This window comes from Phacochoerus africanus, chromosome 7, assembly GCF_016906955.1.
Source record: "Phacochoerus africanus isolate WHEZ1 chromosome 7, ROS_Pafr_v1, whole genome shotgun sequence".
In the NCBI taxonomy this organism is placed as follows: domain Eukaryota; kingdom Metazoa; phylum Chordata; class Mammalia; order Artiodactyla; family Suidae; genus Phacochoerus; species Phacochoerus africanus.
This window is the reverse complement of record NC_062550.1, coordinates 32983995-33004635: the sequence shown is the minus strand read 5'-3', so window position 1 is coordinate 33004635 and position 20641 is coordinate 32983995. Positions and strand designations below refer to the sequence as shown.

Below are 20641 nucleotides of genomic sequence, written 5' to 3'. Positions count from 1 at the left end.
AATCCCATACTTGGGTCATATATCCAGACAAAATTTTCCTTAAAAAATACATATACACCCGCATGTTCATTGCAGCTCTATTCACAATAGCCAAGACATGGAAACAACCTAGATGTACATCAACATATGAATAGATTAAGAAGATGTGATGTGTATACACAATGGAATACTACTCAGCCATAAAAAAGGAACAAAAGAATGCCATTTGCAGCAACATGGATGGAACTAGAGGCTCTCATCCTGAGTGAAGTCAGTCAGAAAGAGAAAGACAAATACCATATGATATCACTTATATCTGGAATCTACTATATGGCACAAATGAACCTTTCCACTGAAAAGAAGCTCATGGACTTAGAGAATAGACTTGTGGTTGCCAAGGGAAATGGGGAAGGAATAGGATGGACTGGGAGTCTGGGGTTAATAGATGCAAACTATTGCATTTGGAGTGGATAAGCAATGAGATCCTGCTGTATAGCACAGGGAATTATATCTAGTCATTTATGATGGAACATGATGGAGGATAATGTGAGAAAAAGAATATATATATGTGTGTGACTTGGTCACTTTTCTGTACAGTAGAAATTGACAGAACACTATAAACCAACCATAATGGAAAAAATGAAAATCATTAAAAATTCAAAAATGTATTAAAAATAGGAGTTCCCATCATGGCATGGTGGAAATGAATTCGACTAGGAACAGTGAGGTTGCGGGTTCGATCCCTGGCCTTGCTCAGTGGGTTATGGATCCGGCGTTACTGGGGGCTGTGGTGTAGGTCACAGGTGTGGCTCGGATCCCATGTTTCTGTGGCTGTGGTGTAGGCCAGCAGCTACATTTCCAATTAGACCCCTAGCCTGGGAACCTCCATATGCTGTGGATGCGGCCCTAAAAAGACAAAAGCCAAAAACAAAAAACAAACAAACAAAAAAAAACAAATAAAAAATACTTCTACACAATAATGACTTTTTTTAAATCCCTGAAATGATAGTTGGTGAATCTTATTAAAAAGTAAAAAATGCTCCAAGTCTCCCAGGAAACAATTTATCATAAATAAAATGGCAAAAAATAAAAGGTTTTCTAAATAAAACACTGGCAGTGATTTATAAGTTTTCTGACATGTCTGTGGGTACCCACTCAAGTCATTTATAGCTCAAGAAAAGAAACATTAAAAACTTCTCTGCATCTTCACTTAATGATTTCATCCGGATGTCTCTTCCATTACACAAAAGGTGGAATTTTAATGTAAGAGTCATAAAATATTAGAGAAGGGTGAAAATACCCTAGTTTTTTTTTTTCAGCTCTGCTACTAGTAAAGAATGTAAATAAAATCTGTTTGGTAGTAATGAATTTCAAAGCAGAATTAACTTTTTTTTTTTTTTTTTCCTTTTTAGGACCTTACCCAAGGCATATGGAAGTTCCCAGGCTAGGGGTCAAATCGAGCTACAGCTTCCAGCCTACACCACAGCCACAGCAATGCCAGATCTGAGCCACATCTGTAGCCTACACTGCAGTTCACAGCCACGCCAGATCCTTAACCCATTGAGCAAGGCCGGGGATCGAACCCGCATCCTCATGGATACTAGTTGGGTTTGGCTACCACTGAGCCACAATGGGAACTCCCAACACAGAATTAACTCTTGATGAAAGGAAAGAAGTTCTGTGTATTCTATCATTGACTAGGTACCAAGCACCGTGCTGGACACCCTTATACACAGTATTTCATTTGACTTTATCACAGCCCTGAAAGGCAGAACAAAATAAAATATAATGATTCAAAGATAAGCCAAATTGCAGTCTTAACCAACAGATCCACCCAGTCCTCTTCAGATCTGCCAGTTCCCCTTCCCCCCAACCCCCCTCTCCCTCCCTCTCCCCAACCAGTGTCAGGAAAAATGCTGACAGTGTGGACCAGCCAGGATGTCAGCACTGAGCAGGAGGAGACCTACAGGCCCGAAACAGCCTGCCCCCTTCTCTGATATAGATTCCACCTGCCCTAATATTCACCGAAGAGCCAGCTGAGAGTTCAGAAGGGGAAAGCAACTGCACAGAGCTCACAACTTTCTCTTTCCTCCTCACACTTCAATTATCAATGCTTTACATGTCAGAGCATAAAAAGGGCATAGGGCTCTCACCACCACAGAACAGGACAGGAGGGGAAGTCACTTACTCTCCCAGTTTCGCCCAGATGGCCAGCGACACCCTTAGGATGATTTCTGAACCTTCAAAGAAGACTGAATCCCAAATCTTCAAAACTGTTTGGTTAGGGAGGCACGTCGCGAAGAGAGTCAGAAACCACTGCATCGTGAAGACATTGGTAAGTGGAGGCTCATATCCACCTGAAATAAAATAAACCCTCTGCATTTCTTCAAAATCAATGGTGGGCAAGGCATAAAGATACCCTCTTTCAGTCTCCCAGGTCCACCCAAGTACGTTATATTTCCTGACTGATCTCTTTCACAAATTCTTTATATTTCAGCAAGCTTAACCTAAACGTACTTTTGTTCCACCTATTGTGGGGTGCTGAAAATTAAGGAAAATGTTTTCCTTACCAACAACAGGATAAAAAGAAAGGATTTTTAACCTCTCAAAGTCAAAAGCTGATTTTTTTCAAAATCTCCTAAAGCCTACTTTTATTCCAATGCTGCTGATAAAAAGAGAATTGCTCATTAGCAATTACTTGTATGCTTCTTACTTCATACATAGTTTTCGAGCACAATGGAATTAAACCAGAAATCAGTAACAGAAACAAGGCTGGGGAGTTCCCACTGTGCCACAATGGGATCAGCAGTGTCTCTGCAGTGCCAGGACACAGGTTCAATCCCGGACCTGGCATAGTGGATTAAAGGATCCGGCACTGCCACAACTGTGGCTGGGATCTGATCCCTGGCCCCGGAACTCCACAGGGCAGCCAAAAAAGAGAGGAGTTCCCACTGTGGCTCAGCGGTTAATGAACCCAACTAACATCCATGAGGACATGGGTTCGATTCCTGGCCTCGCTCAGTGGGTTAAGGGTCCAGCGTTGCCATGAGCTGTGATGTAGGTTGCAGACAAGGCTCTGATCCTGCCTTGCTGTGGCTGTAGCATAGACCAGTGGCTGCAGCTCCAATTCGACCCCTGGCCTGGGAACCTCCATATGTGGCGGGTGAGGCCCTAAAAAGACAAAAGAGAGAGAGAGAAGGCAAGCAAGCTAGGAGAGTTCCAATTGTGGCCTAGTAGAAACGAATCTGACTAGTATCCATGAGGACATGGGTTCTATCCCTAGCCTTGTTCAGTGGGTTAAGGATCCGGCATTGCTGTGAGCTGTGGTGTAGGTCACAGATGCAGCTCGGATCCTGCTGCTGCAGCTGGGATGTAGGCTTGCAGCTGTAGCTCGAATTCGACCCCTACCTAGCCTGGGAAATTCCATATGCTGTGGGTGCAGCCCTAAATAGTATTTGGAAAAAAAAAAAAAAAAGCTGGAAAATCCCCAAATATTTGGAATCAAGCAGCAAAATGAAATTTTAAAATAGTTGTAACTAAACTTTACCCAGTTTTAAAGATCTGGGACCCAGCTTACTTTGAAATGTTTTTAATTCACTAACAAAACAGAGTCCCCTCCATTTCCTTATGATGGCATAAGTGTATTTTAATGAAATATAAAAATTTAGATATTTGGGCTAATCACCCCTCCGCCCCAGTTACAGTCAGAAGGTGCATTTGCCCAAATACAAAAGAGATCTGTTCTCCCGCATTCATTTCTTCCTTCTTACCTATGAACAATGGACTATCTTTGTTCACAGACCAGAAAGAATCTGAAGTCACTACTTTGGCAAATACAGGGCACTTGAGGGAAATCTGGAGCCCAGTAAAGCATATGGACAGAAAAGTTTGGTCTCATGGGAAGTTTTATGAAATCCCCTTCAGTGCACATACTGCACAGCCAAATTACACAGGATTATTCAAGTGACTTAAAAGGAAATGCTTAGAGACATTCAGGTATGACTACAATTTCCCGTATATTTTAATTATAGATTAAGTCCTCAAAATCCTTTCATATTTTCCCAAATTTAGGATGCATGGGTCGGGAACTGGCAATCATTTAAAGGAAACATAACAAACTTCTGATTTTCTATTTCTGGTAATCTGCGCATAGCTGGGGAAGTGCAGGCAGTGGGTATAATGACAGCTATGAACTCAGATGCTTGGGCAAGCCGACTGGACGGTGGAGACCCAGAGCTACCTGCAGAGTCACCTATCGCCACCCCACTCAACCCAGTCCCTTCCCTGGGGACTCAAGTTCCACCTGGAGATCCAAAGGAGCCCTTCTCCAGCAAGAACTGGCCCCTTCATTTCAAGTAAATCTAGATACCCTTTGCATGCATGAATAAAAGCAGCATTAAACATCTCAATCCAAAAGACTGCTTTTATCTCTTACGACTTTATGAAAACACATATTCCATTTTCCGTAACCTCAAGGGTTCAGTCTGTGCCAAACTGTACCTGTAGCTCAGTTTTAAAGAACTCCTATAGTTTTGGAGTCAACTTAGAGCCGTTTAACTAGATGGCCAGACATGGATACTGTTCTTTACCTAGAGTACAATATATAGTTGTTGATGCAGTACTGGTGAAGTAATAGGTTCCTAACTGACTTTCTAACCATAAGCAATTAGAGGTTCAACATGTGGCCCTCTGTTTGTTTGTTGCTTTGTTTTGCTTTGGGGATTTGTTTGTCTTTTTTAAGGCCTCACCCTAGGCATATGGAGGTTCCTAGGCTAGGAGTCGAAATGGAGCTACAGCTGCCAGCCTACACCACAGCCACAGCAATGCCAGATCCAAGCTGCATCTGTGACGTACACCACAGCTCATGGCAACGCCAGATCATTAACGCGCTGATTGAGGCCAGGCATAAAACCCACATCCTCATGGATACCAGTCGGGTATTGCTGAGCCGCAAGGGGAACTCCTGTGGCCCTCTGCTTTTTGTTTTTGTTTTTAGTTTTGTTTTTGTTCTCCATACATCTATTTCCTCACACCAAACTCTCACCAAGAGAAACATCTGAGGCGCTTCCATTGTGGCTCAGCAGATTAAGAAGCCAACTAGTGTCCGTGAGGATACAGGTTCGAAGCCTGGCCTCACTCAGTGGGTTAAGGATCCAGCGTAAGTCACAGATGAGGCTCGGATCCTGAGTTGCTGTGGCTGCAGTGTAGGCTGGCAGCTGCAGCTCTGATTCAACCCCTGGCCTGGGAATGTCCACATGCCACAGGTGCAGCCCTAAAAAAGAAAAAAAAAAAAGAGAGCGAAACATCTGAAAACATATTCAATTTCCATTCAAGGCACTGAATCATCACTACCTCCACTTTCCTTGTTTGCAGTCCTCTGAAGGGTATCCAGGTGCTGAGATAATTCAGGTAGCTTCAGTCTCAAGAGGTCTCGGAAGACAGCCATATCTACAGACAGGGCCCGGAGATTGTTGACAAAATAGCTTTCAGGAAGTACCTTGTCAATAAGGTAAATCATAATCTGAAGAAAAAATAAAGAATAAGACTGCTTCATAAAAACCGGTATACTCGGTTTAAACCAAGTTTCCCTGTGCAGGCAAACCCTGTTTTATGGCACTTTGCACATATTGCAGGATTTCTTTTTTTTTTTTTTTTTTAACAAATGGAAGGTTTATGCTAACCCCAAGTTGAGCATGTCTAGCTGAGCTATTTAGCCAATACCATTTGCTCACTCTGTGTCTCTGTCATATTTTGGTAATTCTCACAGTATTTCAAACTTTTTCATTATTATTATATGTATCGTGGTGACCCATGATCAGGTAGCTATCTTTGAATTACTACTATGACTCACTGAAGACTCAGATTATGGTTAGCATTTTTTAGTAATATTTTTTTTTTGCTTTTTTTCTTTAGGGCCACACCTGCAACATGTGGAAGTTCCCAGGCTAGGGGTCGAATTGGAGCTGCAACTGCAGGCCTACACCATAGTCACAGCACCATGGGATGTGAGCCACGTCTGCAACCTACACAACAGCTCACAGCAATACCAGATCCCGAACCACTAAGTGAGGCCAGGGATCGAACCCTCATCCTCATGGATACTAGTTGGATTCGTTTCCACTGCGTCACAATGGGAACTACCAGCAATAAAGATTCTTCTTATTTAAAAAAATACTATATACTAACATGTCCTACATAGGACATAATCAAATGGGTAAAATGCAGTTAGCCAAAGCAAACTATCCTTTACAAGCATCAGCACCAAATGTTCTGGACTTTCTTTTTTGTCTTTTAGGGCCACACCTGCAGCATATGGAAGTTCCCAGGGTAGGGGTTGAATCGGCACTCCCCAGAGCACAGAAAGAGCAAAATGTGCATTGACGAAGAAGTAGCCATCTCACATTTCAGTTTTCAGCATATCACAAAGCACTGTTTTCAAAAAAAAAAAAATATATATATATATGTATATGTATGTGTATATATATATGATCTCCCAGATCTACCAAGGGCCCGTTTTTCCCTCATCCTTTGCTTGCAACTTCTACTTTCAGGGTCATGGTTTTGAGTAAGTCAATAAGGATGGGGACATACTCTCAAAAAGGCCTCCTCTGAGGCCTTTATTACAGGACTGAACAGGCCCGGGGAGCCACGTTAGCCTCCTTTGACAAGGATAGAATTGACCAGGTAATTGTATCATCACCCTGGGAATAGGAACTTAGCAATCAAAGGAGTAGACTCAGCCTGTGTGAAGGGAGGAAGTCCTGGAGGGAAGCAGGCCAGCAGAGGAGGGAGAGGAGATCTTCAGCAGAGCAGAAGGTCCTATCAGGGACCTCATGTTCTACCAGAAAGAAGAGGGATTGATAGGATCATGAGAGCAAAATTTATTTATTTTTTATTTTTTATTTTGTTGTCTTTTTAGGGCCACATCAGCAGCATACAGAGGTTCCCAGGCTAGGGGTCTAATCAGATAGACCCCTAGCCACAGCAACGCCAGATCCAAGCCACATCTGTGAACTATACCACAGCTCACGGCCACACAGAATCCTTAACCCACTGAGCAAGGCCAGGGATCAAACCCAAAACCTCATGGTTCCTAGTCGGATTCGTCTCCACTGCACCACGATGGGAACTGCCATGAGAACAAAATTTAAAAGTAACATTCTATTTCTGCACTTCCCATCTAGAATAAGTTATAGAATATGAGAGATTTTTCTGAATTATATAAATGAATTTATAAGTTTTTATGAAGCAACTACAATTCCTCAAAATTACAAGAAAACAAGAAAAAATTCCAATTATCACAGTAATTCTCGTGACATAATGAAATGCATCTGTCCAAAGGCATCTCAACATCTAACATAAGACATAAAAGCCAGCTATGTTTTACGTCAGCTGTCACTCTATACCTACTACTATATTTCAAAGACCAAACATTCAATTAGAAAAAAACAGGATAGGAGTTCCTGCTGTGGTGCAAAGGGATCAGCAACATCTGCAGCACTGGGACACCAGTTCAATCCCCAGCCCAGCAGAGTGGGTTAAGGACCCAGAGTTGCCACATGCTGCAGCATAGGTGGCTCAGATGTGATCCCTGGCCTGGGAAGTCCGTATGTCGTGGGGTGGCCAAAAAAGGGGGAAAAAAAAAAAAGGTAAATAATGGCAAGAGAACAAAGACGGTCTCTTCAATAAATGGGGCCAGAAAAAACACTATACCCTCCACCAAAAGTAACCCAAAAGGGATCATAGATCTAAAGGTAAAACCTAATACAACAAAACTCCTAGGAGATAACATAGCCTATATGGGGATGATTTTTTTTTTTTTGTCTTTTTGTCTTTTCTAGGGCCGCACCCATGGCATATGGAGGTTCCCAGGCTAGGGGTCTAATTGGAGCTACAGCCACATCAATGCCAGATCTGAGCTACATCTGTAACCTACACCACAGCTCACGGCAACACCGGATCATTAACCCACTGAGTGAGGCCAGGGATCGAACCCATAACCTCATGGTTCCTAGTTGGATTCATTCACCACTGAGCCATGACGGGAACTCCAGGAATGACTTTTCCAATACAATACCAAAGACACAACCATAAAAGAAATCCTTGGTAGGCTAGACTTCATTAAAATTAAAAACTTCTACTCTGTGAAAGACACTGTCAGAAAGATTAGAAAACAAGTCACAGACTGGTAGAAAATATTTGAATAGATACATCCAACAAAGGACTGTCACCTCAAATATACAAAGAACTCTTAAAATTCAACATTAAGAAAATAACCCGATTTAAAAAATGGACCAAAGACCTTAACAGACACCTCACCAAAGAAGCTATACAGATGGCAAATAAGCATATGACAAGATATTCCACATCATATGTCATCAGAGAAATTCAAACGAAAACAGCGAGATACCACTATACGCTTGTTACAATGGCCAAAATGTGGAATACTGACAACACCAAATGCCGACAAGGATGTGGAGCAAGTAACAAAAACTCTCAGATTTTGCTGGTAGGAATGCAAAATGACATAGTCACTTTGGAAGACAGTTTGACAGTTTTTGTTTTTGTTTTCACAAAACAAAACACACTCGTACCACAATTGCACTCCTCACTATTTACCCAATGGAGCTGAAAACTTATATCCACACAAAAACCTGCATGCAGATTTTTACAGCAGCTTTATTCATAATTGCCAAAACTTGGAAGCAACCAAGATGTCCTCCAGGAGGCCCGGATAATGGAATATTGTTCATCACTAAAAAGAATGATACTCTCAGGCCATGAAGAGACCTGGAGAGACTGTAAATGCATATTACTAAGTGAAAGAAGCCAATGTGAAAGGCCATATTGGAATTCCCATCATGGCTCAGAGGAAACAAATCTGACTAGTATCCATGAGGACGCAGGATCCACCCCTGGCCTCAATCAGTGGGTTAAGGATCCAGCATTGCCTAAAACTTTGGTAGAGGCTACAGATGCATCTTGGATCCCAAGTTGCTGTGGTGGTGGCATAGACCAGCAGCTGCAGCTCTGATTCAACCACTAGCCTGGGAACTTCCATATGCCGTGGTGTGGCCCTAAAAAAACATACATACATAAATCAATTAATTAAATAGAAAAGCAACGGGGAAGCTTCAAATTTTTAACTAATAGTTTAAAACAAAACAGTTACTAAAAAAAAACAATAAATGCAAAAAAGCAGGGAAGATGGTTTCCCTATTTCTGATAAACTACTTATTTCTCTAATCATTACAACTTGCAGAGGCCAAAGAGTTGCTGGAAAAGCACTGACATCCAATATTTTCCTTTGCACTGGAAGTGTCTTCATGAACCCAGTCTTCCTCTGCATATTAATTGTCTAACCACAAGATTCCTAAATGACGATAATGTCATTTCATCCCAGAGTTCATTTTCTTAGAGACAGAAATATACTCAGTGTCTCAGCTTTGTCTAATCCCTTTTTTTTTTTTGTATTTTATTTTTAGGGCCATACCTGAGGCATTTAGAGGTTCCCAGGCTAGGGGTCCAATTAGAGCTGTAGCCACCGGCCTACACCACAGCCACAGCAAGGCAGGATCTGAGCCACATCTGCAAACTACACCACAGCACACAGCAATGCCAGATCCTTAACCCACTGAGCAAGGCCAGGGATTGAACCCACATCCTCATGGATGCTAGTTGGGCTCGTTAACCACTGAGCCACGATGGGAACTCCTAATCCCTCTTTTTATGTGAATTTTTAGTTTCTCAAGTATCACTGAAATTTCATGATTTGATTGGCATGTATATGTCCTTCCCCAAAGCCTGTACCCCACTCTCCAGACTGAACTGTTTATTCCAACTTTTCAACTGAAGAGTTCTCATTTTATAGTCATACAAATTACATCTGAAAAAAACCCAACTAAAGCTGACAGACTGAGTAAACAAAATTGCTTTTTAATAAAAAAAATGTTTTAAACTCATGTGCTGGATTTGTCTCTGCCTCCCTCCCCCACCCCTGCCTATTTGATGAACAAGGAGCTTCAAAGCTATTTCCTTAAACACATGAATGGAAAAAGAGAGAGGGTGAATACAGATTTAAATCATGTCAGGTTGGATTTACAATTAATTCCACCATGATGTGTAGAAAACCAGAAGAAAAACGTGTTTATTTTTCCACATGACATTAGTGAGTGATTGAGAATATCACTAAGGTATTCACCACGATCAAATAGAATTGGAGGCTGGGGGAGTGTCTTGAATACAAAGAGGAAGGATTCAACCCATCCATTGCAAAGCATTGCAATCAACAGCAGTTTCAGGGTTCAAACACAAATTAGCAACTCCACATTACCCCAAGCAAATAAGGCAGTGGCCATCTCCACATATGAAATGCTTCATTTCTCATCCAGACTATCTGTGGTGACTCACTGAGTCACATTGAGACCTATAAGTTTGAATGGCTAGCATCCCATCTCAAAGCATTTTTTTTAACTAAAAAAGAAGGCCTTAGACATTAAAGATTAAAAGATAATAAATACAGAGTTCCCACTGTGGCTCAGCGAGTTAAGAACCTGACATAGCATCTGTGAGGATGCAGGTTCGATCCCTAGCCTCATTCAGTGGGTTAAGGATCTGGTGTTGCTGCAAGCTGCAGCAGAGGTCGCATATGCGGCTGGGATCTGGTGTGGCTCTGGCTGTGGTGTAGGCCAGCAGCTGCAGCTCCAACTCAACCCCTAGTCCAGGAACTTCCATATGCTGCACATGTGGCCATAAAAATAAAGGGGGAAAAAAGACAATAAATATAATTCACTTCCAGAATTCTTCTCCATCAGAGACATTCACTCTCAGCATTATTTCCTCCATACCTCACCCAGAGATGAAAGAGTAAAGCAACCTATTGAGAAGATCCAAGCATGGAGTTCCTGTCATGGCGCAGTGGAAAAGAATCCGACTAGGAACCATGAGGTTGTGAGTTTGATCCCTGGCCTTGCTCAGTGGGTCAAGGATCTGGCGTTGCCATGAGCAGTGGTGTCGGTGGAGGACACGGCTCGGATCCTGCATTGATGTGGCTGTGGCTTAGGCAACTGTAGCTCCAATTTGACCCCTAGCATGGGAACCTCCACATGCCGAGGGTGCAGCCCGAAAGAAAGAAAGAAAGAAAGGGAAGATCTAACCAGAATTAAGCCTAACAAATAAGGCAGTTTATGTGTGATGCAACCTCCTGGTGCTCCAAGCTCTTCCCCTTGAATATTAGTTGGATCTTATGACTGGCTTCTAATAAATAAAACATAGTAAAGATGATGGAACGTTGCTTCTGCTGCATATCTGTAACATCATCTCATCTGCCTTGTTCATTCTCCTCTACTCTCTTGCTCATTCTGACGGATGCCAGCCACCATGCTATAAATGCAGAGACCCACATAGCAAAGAAATGAAAAAGGCCTCCAGCCAATAGCCAGCAAGAAACTGAGACCCTCCGTCCAACAACCTGTGAGGAATTAAATCCTGCCAACAACCATATGAGTGAAGTTGGAAGTGAATACTCTCCCCACTCAAACAAGCCTTCAAATGAGACTAAAGCCTCAGCCAAGAGTTTGAAGGCCACAACGATGGGACTCTGAGCTGGCTAAGCTGCGCCCAGATTCCTGACTCAAAGAAACTGTGAGGAGGAGCTTCCGTCGTGGCGCATTGGTTAACAAACCTGACTAGGAACCATGAGGTTGCAGGTTCGGTCCCTGGCCTTGCTCAGGGGGTTAAGGATCCAGCATTGCCGTGAGCTGTGGTGTAGGTTGCAGATGCGGCTCAGATCCTGCGTGGCTGTGGCTATAGTGTAGGCCAGCAGCTACAGCTCAGATTGGACCCCTAGCCTGGGAACCTCCACATGCCTCGGGAAAGGCCCTAGAAAAGGCAAAAAAAAAGACAAAAAGACCAAAAAAAAAAAGGAAAAAAGAAACTGTGCAGTAAAACACATCTGCTCTTTGAAACAACTAATTTGTTATGCAGTACCAGATAATCAGCACAATTAGTATTTCATTTGCTTTAAAAATATGATGTCACTGGAGTTCCCTTGTGATTCAGTGGAGTAAGGATCTGGCATTGTCCCTGCAGCAGCTCAGGTTGCTGCTCTGGTGCAGGTTCAGTCCCTGGCCCAGGAACTTCCACATGCCATGGGCATGGCCAAAAAAAAAAAAAAATACATGATGTCTCAAAAGGGAGACTAAAAACTTAATTCTCCTCAAATGTGACAGCTACATGAGTCTGTCATGTGACCAGGCTTTAACCTCCAGCACATGGTATCACGAGTAATTAGAAAATGTAGTAAATACCTTGGAAGGAGGTGGGGCACCAGGGAAGAGAAATTACTGTTCCAATATTTCACTCTATGAAGAATTTCGGTTGCCTTCTTCAGAGCCTGATACTCACTTTCAGAGCATCCCCTTCGTTGCCTTCCACCACTTCCAGGATTAGTGCAGCCAGGATGTTAAAGCCTTGGCAATATCCAACATTCTTGTTCCATCGGGCGTAGGCCAGCAGAACCCGCTTCAACACAACCCTGTCCTGCTCAGCCTCCTGGCCACAGTAAGAACTGCAGCCTGTGCGGTGAAGATCCTAAAATGAGAGGGAAACAATACTTTTTTAAATAAGTCCTTATGATCTCTAAAAAAAACCACCAAAACAAACAAACAAAAAACACCTTGGAGTTTCTGCTGTGGCTCAGCAGGTTAAGAACGTGACATAGTAAGTATGAGGATGCAGGTTTGATCCCTGGCCTCACTCAGTGGGTTAAGGATCCAGCATTGCCACAAGCTGTGGCATCAGTGGCAGATGCGGCCTGGGATCTGGTGTTGCCTTGTCTATGGTGTAGGATGGCAGTTGGGGCTTCAATTTGACCCCTAGCCTGGGAACTTCTATATGCCGCACATGCGGCCGTAAAAAGAAAAAAAAAAAAAAACCTTTAGTTATTTCTTTGCCTCATTATTAAGAACAGTTAGATTATCAACATGGATTTCAGTTTCCAAAAATGTATATGCAATTTAGGTAGTTTTACAAGGACTAAAGCTTTTTTTTTTTTTAAGTTTTCTAATATGCTGAGGAAATTTTCAAGAAGAATTTCAGTCCGGCAAATTTTCTACCTAAAGTGTTTCCAGAGTTAACACAAAAAGGGACTCAGAATTAACAAAAATTGCATTGTAATTGCATATAAATTGACAGTTTATTTTAATAATACATCTCAAATAAAACAAGTCATTTCAACACATATATGAGAGATGCTAACATTATTCCTTTCTATAAAAACATATAATGTTTAGCTATCAAAACTTCAATTAAGGAGCAAAATGAAAATAATTTAAAAATACAACCTGCACTGTAAATGGACAGAAAAATCATTTTGTCCAAGTTGTTTTTTATAAATTTGTATAAAAAGGACAGATATACTTGCTATGCTTTAATATTTAATGAGGGCAATATCTATAATTTAATTAGCAAGCAGAGACTGTTTTCAGGAACTGAAGTCATTTTATCAATATATTCACTTCATGAAAAAAAAGACTCTTAATAACATGATTATTATAAAATGTGCATTGCCTTAATTCACAACTTAGAAAGAAAATATTTCTAATGTGGAATACTTCATCTCCAAGAAACAAATTTAAAAAAACAGCACATGTGTGGATAATGCAAAGGTTTTTCAAGCACACAATATAAAATTCCGTACTTTTTTTGGCATTTGTCTAACACAGACGAAGTTAGATGAGAAAAAAGCTCCTTTTAGTTAGTACTTTCTCCTGAAAAAAATATCTCCAAATCTGCCCAAAACATTAGCCATCTTTTGGTGGCCAAAATTTAGATGAAACAACTTTCCTTTTAAAACCTCAGCTTAGCATCACACATAATATACTCATATAAAATAAAAATATGTTCTAGAGGCTTATGTAAGAGAATAATAATGGATTAAATCAAATCAGCATCCCTGGGTTTTGGCAGCAGGCTCTAATCAACAAATCCAGGTAGGCAAGCCACAGCTGCCTCCATAGCTGTCTTGAACACTTGACCTATCCAGTTTAAAGTAGACCCACCAATCTAACTATCTTCATAAACTGACAGCTAAGAATTATCAAAACCCTAATAAGCACCCTATTATTCTAACATGAAATAGACTTAACTTTAAATTTCTCAGTGACTTTTATGTAAAATCCAGTTACAAAAGAACTGACCAATGCTAAAAGAAAAAAAAAAAGGAATTTCAATTTCCTATTGTGTGAGCAAGATAACTAAGTTGAATATGAATGGAAACATTTTCTTCTTACTCATAACATACAAATTTATGAAGAAAAGGCATCATCAAGTTCTTCATTAAAAAGCTGTTAACAAGGAAATTAGGACGCAGGAAATACACAGGCATTTAAACAATAAGGCTTGATCCTCTGTCCAGGAAACACGTGGCCCTTAGACTCTTCCTTCTAACTTAGGACAATAGGCCAAACTCAGGAGCATTACCTTGACTATCTGAATCCCCATGGAGTCATCATCCGGATTACTCCTTTCATTGAAAGTGAAGCGCATGGTTTTGTCCCAGTCAATGGCTATACTGTGCAAATAATGATCTGCCAAGGTCAACCAAACCTGAAATATTAAGAAAGAAGAATGATAAAGTAAAAGACATAATTTCATCTTTTTTTTCTTTTTTTCTTTCTTTTTTTTTTTTTTGTCTTTTCTAGGGCCGCACCCGTGGCATATGGAGGTTTCCAGGCTAGGGGTCCAATCAGAGCTGTAGCCACTGGCCTACGCCAGAGCCACAGCAACAAGAGATCTGAGCCGAGTCTGCCACGTACATCACAGCTCACGGCCACACCAGATCCTTAACCCACTGAGCAAGGCCAGGGATCAAACCTGCAACCTCATGGTTCCCAGCTGGATTCTCTAACCACTGAGACACATCAGGAACTCCTCAGCTTTCTTTATTAGGAAACAGTGACTGCATCCAATAAGAAAATGACAGCTATTCCTAGACCAGATAGAGTTCACATGTAGAGATCTCTAAGAATCTCATTGAAATATCTGCTGTACTAAACAGCACCAATTAGGAATTTTCATTTTTTCTTTCAATGAATATGTATTGAGCTCCCACTAGATATCAGGCAATGATCCAGCCACAAGGGATACTGTTAAGAAAACAAAAATGATTTTCAAATTTTATTTCAGTTCATTAGAATAGCTATATTATCTTGTGAGCTTGTTACACTTGGCTTTGAACTGCTCTCTATGGTTGGGCAAGAGCTACCTGGTCACTCGTAGAGACTGGCCTTTTTTCCACCAGAGAGTAGAAAAAAAGGTCTCTGTTGCCTTTTTTTTTTTTTCCCCCACAGCCACACCTATGGCATACGGAAGTTCCCAGGCCAGGGGTCAAATAGGAGCTGCAACTGGAGACTACGCCACAGCCACAGCAACACAAGATCTGAGCTGCATCTGTGACCTACGCTGCATTTTGCAGCAACGACAGATCCTGGAACCCACTGAGCGAGGCCAGGGATGGAACCTGCATCCTCTCCAGTACCATGTTGGCTTCTTAACCCACCTAGCCACAATGGGAACTCCCTGGCCTCTGCCTTTAAATCATCCCTCTTTCACACACACAAAAAACTGACAGATGGGTTCTCATAATGAATAACTTTTTTAAAGGAGACACTGGAGGGAGTTACCGTGTAGCTCAGCAGTTAACAAACCCAATTAGAATCCATGAGGATGTGGGTTCAATCCCTGGCCTTGCTCAGTGAGTTAAGGATCTGGCATTGCTATGAGCTGTGGTGTAGGCTGCAGATACCACTCTGAACCCACACTGCTGCAGCTGTGGCATAGGCCAGCAGCCGTAGCTCCGATTCAACCCCTAGCCTGGGAAGCCCCATAGGCCATGGGTGCGGCCATAAAAAAAAATGCAAAAAAAAAAATTGAAAAATGAAGGAGTCTCCAGATATTCTTATTGCTTTCATTACCTTATCCTGAAAAGCTGTTTCATAACGCAGAGTTTGTTGTTGTTGTTGTTGTTTGCTTTTTAAGGCCACACCCGTGGCATACAGAGGTTCCCAGGCTAGGGGTCCAATCAGAGCTACAGCTGCCGGCCTACACCACAGCCACAGCAGTGCCAGATCTGAGCCACATCTGCGACCTACACCACCGCTCATGGCAACATCAGATCCTTGACCCACTGAGCAAGGCCAGGGATCGAACCTGCAACCCCACGGTTCCAAGTGGGATTCGTTTCTGCTGAGCCACGACAGGAACTCCCATAATGCCATTTTTAATGTATTTCATAATGCTGTATCACAGCATTCAAATGTTCCTGGGCCAGGGACTGAACTTGCATCACCTCAGTAACCAGAGCCACCGCAGTGACAATGCCAGATCCTTAACCGATAGGCCAAAAATTCCCCACAATGCCATTTTTAATGTACATTTCAAGGAATACCCAATGTTCGAATTCTAGGAATATTAAGACTAGGTTTATAGGTTAATAAGAGAGTATTCCAAGTTTTGGTATTGAATATAATTTAGCAGGAATAACACTGGTTGGAGTTCCCTCATGTCTCAGCAGATTAAGGATCCAGCATTGTCACTGCTGTCACTCTCGTTACAACTGTGGCATGGGTTGGATCTCTGACCCGCGAACTTCCACATGCCTTGGGTGTGGCCAAAAAAATACATAAATAACTAAGGAACAACACCGATCATTATCTCCAGCCAGACTTCTCTCCTAAGCATCAGGATCATGTGTCCAAATGCCCACCTAACACCTCCAACTTAGACATCTCATAGCCGCCCCTACCTTAGCAGATCCAAAAGCAATCATCTAACCCACCGCCACCCCAACTGCATAGACATATATACAAAGACACGCACCTGCTATTCCTCTCTAGGTAAATAGTAAGTACCCTTCCGGTAGCTCAGGGCAATCTTGAAATCATCACTGACATCATCCTTACACCCTATATTCAATCCAATAGGAAGTCATGTCAACTCAGCCTTCAAAATACATCTAGAATCTGACCCCTTCTCTCCATCTTCTCTACCACAACCCTGATCCATCTCTTGCCTGAATTATTGCAAGTCTCCTACTGGTCTCCTTAAAGCTGCCCTTGTCCCTTCTGTTCTCAAGTTAGTAGGCAGAGTGGTCCATTTAAAATATAAGACAGGAGTTCCCGTCGGGCTCAGCAGAAACAAATCTGACTAGTGTCCATGAGGACGCGGGTCCTATCCCTGGCCTTGCTCAGTGCGTTAAGGATCCAGCATTGCTGTGAGCTGTGGCGTAGGTTGCAGACAGGGCTCAGATCCCGCATTGCTGTGGCTGTGGTGTAAGCCAGAGGCTACAGCTCTGATTCGACCCCTAGCCTGGGAACCTCAATATGCCTCAGGTGTGGCCCTAAAAAGACAAAAAAAAAAAAAAAGAATGAAAGAAAGAGAAAAATACTTAAAAATTTATATATATATAATGTCATATGGTGTTATTCCCCTGCTCAAACCTTCCCAATGCTTCTCATGTCACACTGGGCAAAAGTCCTATTATGGCCTATAAGGTCCTACACGATCTGCCATCCCCTAAGGTCATCACTTTACCTCTATGGCCCTCTCTCCTTTGCTTTCCCATTCGTTAATGGGCTTCAGCCACCCTGGCCTCTTGCTTTCACTCGCATACTCCTGAGATGGTCTCCTCTGGGGGGTTTCCTATTTGGAATACTTTCCAGCAGTTAGATACACAGTCGCCTGCTCATCTCTTGAAGGTAAGCAAACCTCTTTAAGATATTCAAACATCCCCTTGCCATTTAAAATGCTACCTGCTTCCCTCCATTCCCCTACACTCTCCTTTTTCCATTCTCTGCTGTATTTCTACGCATAGCATTTAGTACCATCTGAAATATTTTGTATTGTATTTTTTGTAAACTCCATGAGGACAAAAATTTGGGCCTGTTCATTTGTTTTTTTGGGGTTTTTTTTTGTTTTTTTGTTTTTTTTTTCCCTACTGCCATATCCTCATTATGTGTAGAACAGTACCTGGCATAGAATAAATAGTTAATAAATACCTACTGAGTTAATGAATAATGAAGAGGAACAGATTTCAGATTACCAAATCTAGAATATCCTTTTTGACATTCCAGATGCTTCAAAGAGGGACAGAGTGATGGTCCTTTTGTATTTTAGTCATGCAAATCCTCCTCACCTTTCTCCTCCATTCCTTCGGTATTCCTGTTGAGAGTCTGGCAACTGCCTTGAGAGCATCATACCACTAGAAACAAAGAAGTATTGTCAAAGGGATAATATTGACCTCGTTAAGCACTTTTCAACCTTCTCCCCATCTTGACATTCATAGAGTATGATAAAATTAATACAGCATCCTGCAGTAAACAGTCAGAACTTCTTTCCACCAGATACGACGGGTCTAAGGGCTATGACTGCCCCCAAGCTCCCCCACCGAGGTACCCTTAACACACCTGTGATCCATCTGCAGTATACACACAAGGTTGGGAAGTGCTGGTTCAGCAACCAAAACATGTTATTATAGATTTGGAACGATAGCATTTGGTTTTAAAAATTCTTTTCACACTTGAACCATTAAAAGAAAGTGCAAAAGTTTTTTTTTTTTTTTTTTTAATGCTTTCTTGCTCATTTGTTTGTGGTCATTCATTCATTTAAGAACTATTTTTTTGTTTCTTTTTTAGGGCCACACCCTAAGGCATATGGAGGTTCACAGGCTAGGGATCAAATCAGAACTGTAGCTGCCAACCTACACCTCAGCCACAGCACTGCTGGATCTGAGCCACCTCTGTGGCCCACACTACAGCTCACAGCAATGCTGGGTTCTTAACTCACTGAGCGAGGCCAGGGATCGAACCCACGTCCTCATGAATAACCATTAACCACTGAGCCATGACAGGAACTCCAAAAGTACAAACCCAAGCCACATAGCCACACAAATTATTATATCTATTAATTTTAAAAACTTACTCATCTTCTTATGCGTATCCAAGCACATGCTAATTTCCCTACTTTAAGAATATATCCTGGTGTACCCTGTAAATACCCCGAAATAAAGGTATTTTCAAAACCAAAAATAAAATTACCTGCTGAAAACCATTTTGACCTAGAGATGGCTCAAGAGTGAACTTCAACTTTGTGTCAACTCCTAAAAGAAAAATAAATAATTAACAGTTATTTGGGGAGAAAATATGCTATAACAAAAATAAAAGTAAACATTAACCTGATTCTACTGAGTCATAAAATTTTTACATCTATTTTTACCAAATTGACGTAATTTTTGTTAAAAGAAAAAGAATATTGATTATTTAAATAGAAAAAAATATCCTATGGTAATAGAATGGAGCTTGTCACACAGAATGGTGATTTCTTAGCTGTCTGGAGTAGTACAAAAATGAAAAAAAAGACACCACAGGCTTGGAGTCATACAGACGTCCATTCAAGTTTGGTTTCTAGAGACAAACAAATTATTTAACCTGCCTCAATCTCAAATCTTTATCCTTAAGATGAGGATAATGTCTACCTCAGTTAATTGCTGTGATGATTAAATGTAATTAGTATTTGTGAAACTTAAGAATTCTAGCACAGTCTAATTAGTATTTATGAAACTTTAACAGAATTCTCCACCTACTGGATTTGTTTTCTAGCACACTTGCATGGACGAAATCTATTAAGGAACCTTCAGTGAAATATCAAAAGTTATAAAAAATAATGTTACTACCTTCCCACTTGTGGAATAAACCATTTCAACAAGACCGTTTGGAAATTTTCATGTCTTTTAAAATTCTGTCATGATAGACTTATTCACGAAGGTAAGTTTGAATGTTTAATTATAGTCTACAAGATAAAAGTATAACTGACTTCTATTTCCAGGTTATCTACAACTTTAGATAAACTTCCTTGACTCAAACTCCAAATCTATGGAATAGATTAAATAAATAGAAGATTATTGAAATTACATGACAATTTTTATTCCCACTTAAATTGTAATAAAAATAACGTAGTCAAACCTGAAAATGCTACGTATTCTTTTTCTACAGTTTCAAAATCAATGAAATGACATTTTGAAACAGTTTTAAAGTGACATTCCTTAAAAGTTCAAGGACCAAGACACACCAAACATTATCAATAGTGCTCTGTTTTACAATTTACGACTGTCATTTATGATGACATTTTTGCTTCTAAAACGTTGAATGGTAGATTAGGCATACTGAAAACCTCTTCACATCTTCCACTACTTAGGGAACAATCTTCAGAATTTGTCCAATTATAATAATACACTTGTCTTTTTAAAAACATACATATGGAGTCAAGAAGGTGAAGAGAGATGTGTCTGATTCACCCAAGCTTATGACAGGATGTAGAGACTGTTCCTGGAGTCCTGAAAGAGTACTATGAGTAACATACATGAGTTGGGTCCCAGATTTCTAATGTCAAGCTGTGTGTGTTAGAGAACCCCAGGCATCCAATCAGTGACCTGAAAATTCTTTTCAGTGCTTCAGGACCAACACCGTATTCTGCCTAGATGGGAAAGATTTTCTTTTTCAAAGGTATTTGAAGCACCCTGAGGATCCTCATATCTCTGAGTTGGTTTAAATGAAGTCCTCCCTCAGTAGAGCACAATGATATAGTGGCCAAGGGAGTGTCTCCAGCT

General features: G+C 41.2%; 1 protein-coding gene across 6 annotated transcripts in view; it reads right to left on the bottom strand.

The window, feature by feature from the left end:
• Positions 1–20641, bottom strand: part of TBC1D30 (TBC1 domain family member 30) — a 95518-nt gene that overhangs the window by 27890 nt on the left and 46987 nt on the right. For all 6 annotated transcript variants that reach the window (XM_047787128.1, XM_047787127.1, XM_047787129.1 and 3 more), the window contains 6 exons: positions 19074–19135; positions 18173–18238; positions 14461–14586; positions 12385–12570; positions 5332–5500; positions 2168–2336 (listed from right to left, as the gene is read on the bottom strand). In XM_047787128.1, coding sequence (XP_047643084.1) covers positions 2168–2336; positions 5332–5500; positions 12385–12570; positions 14461–14586; positions 18173–18238; positions 19074–19135 — 778 coding nt within the window. The remainder of the gene's footprint in view (positions 1–2167; positions 2337–5331; positions 5501–12384; positions 12571–14460; positions 14587–18172; positions 18239–19073; positions 19136–20641) is intronic.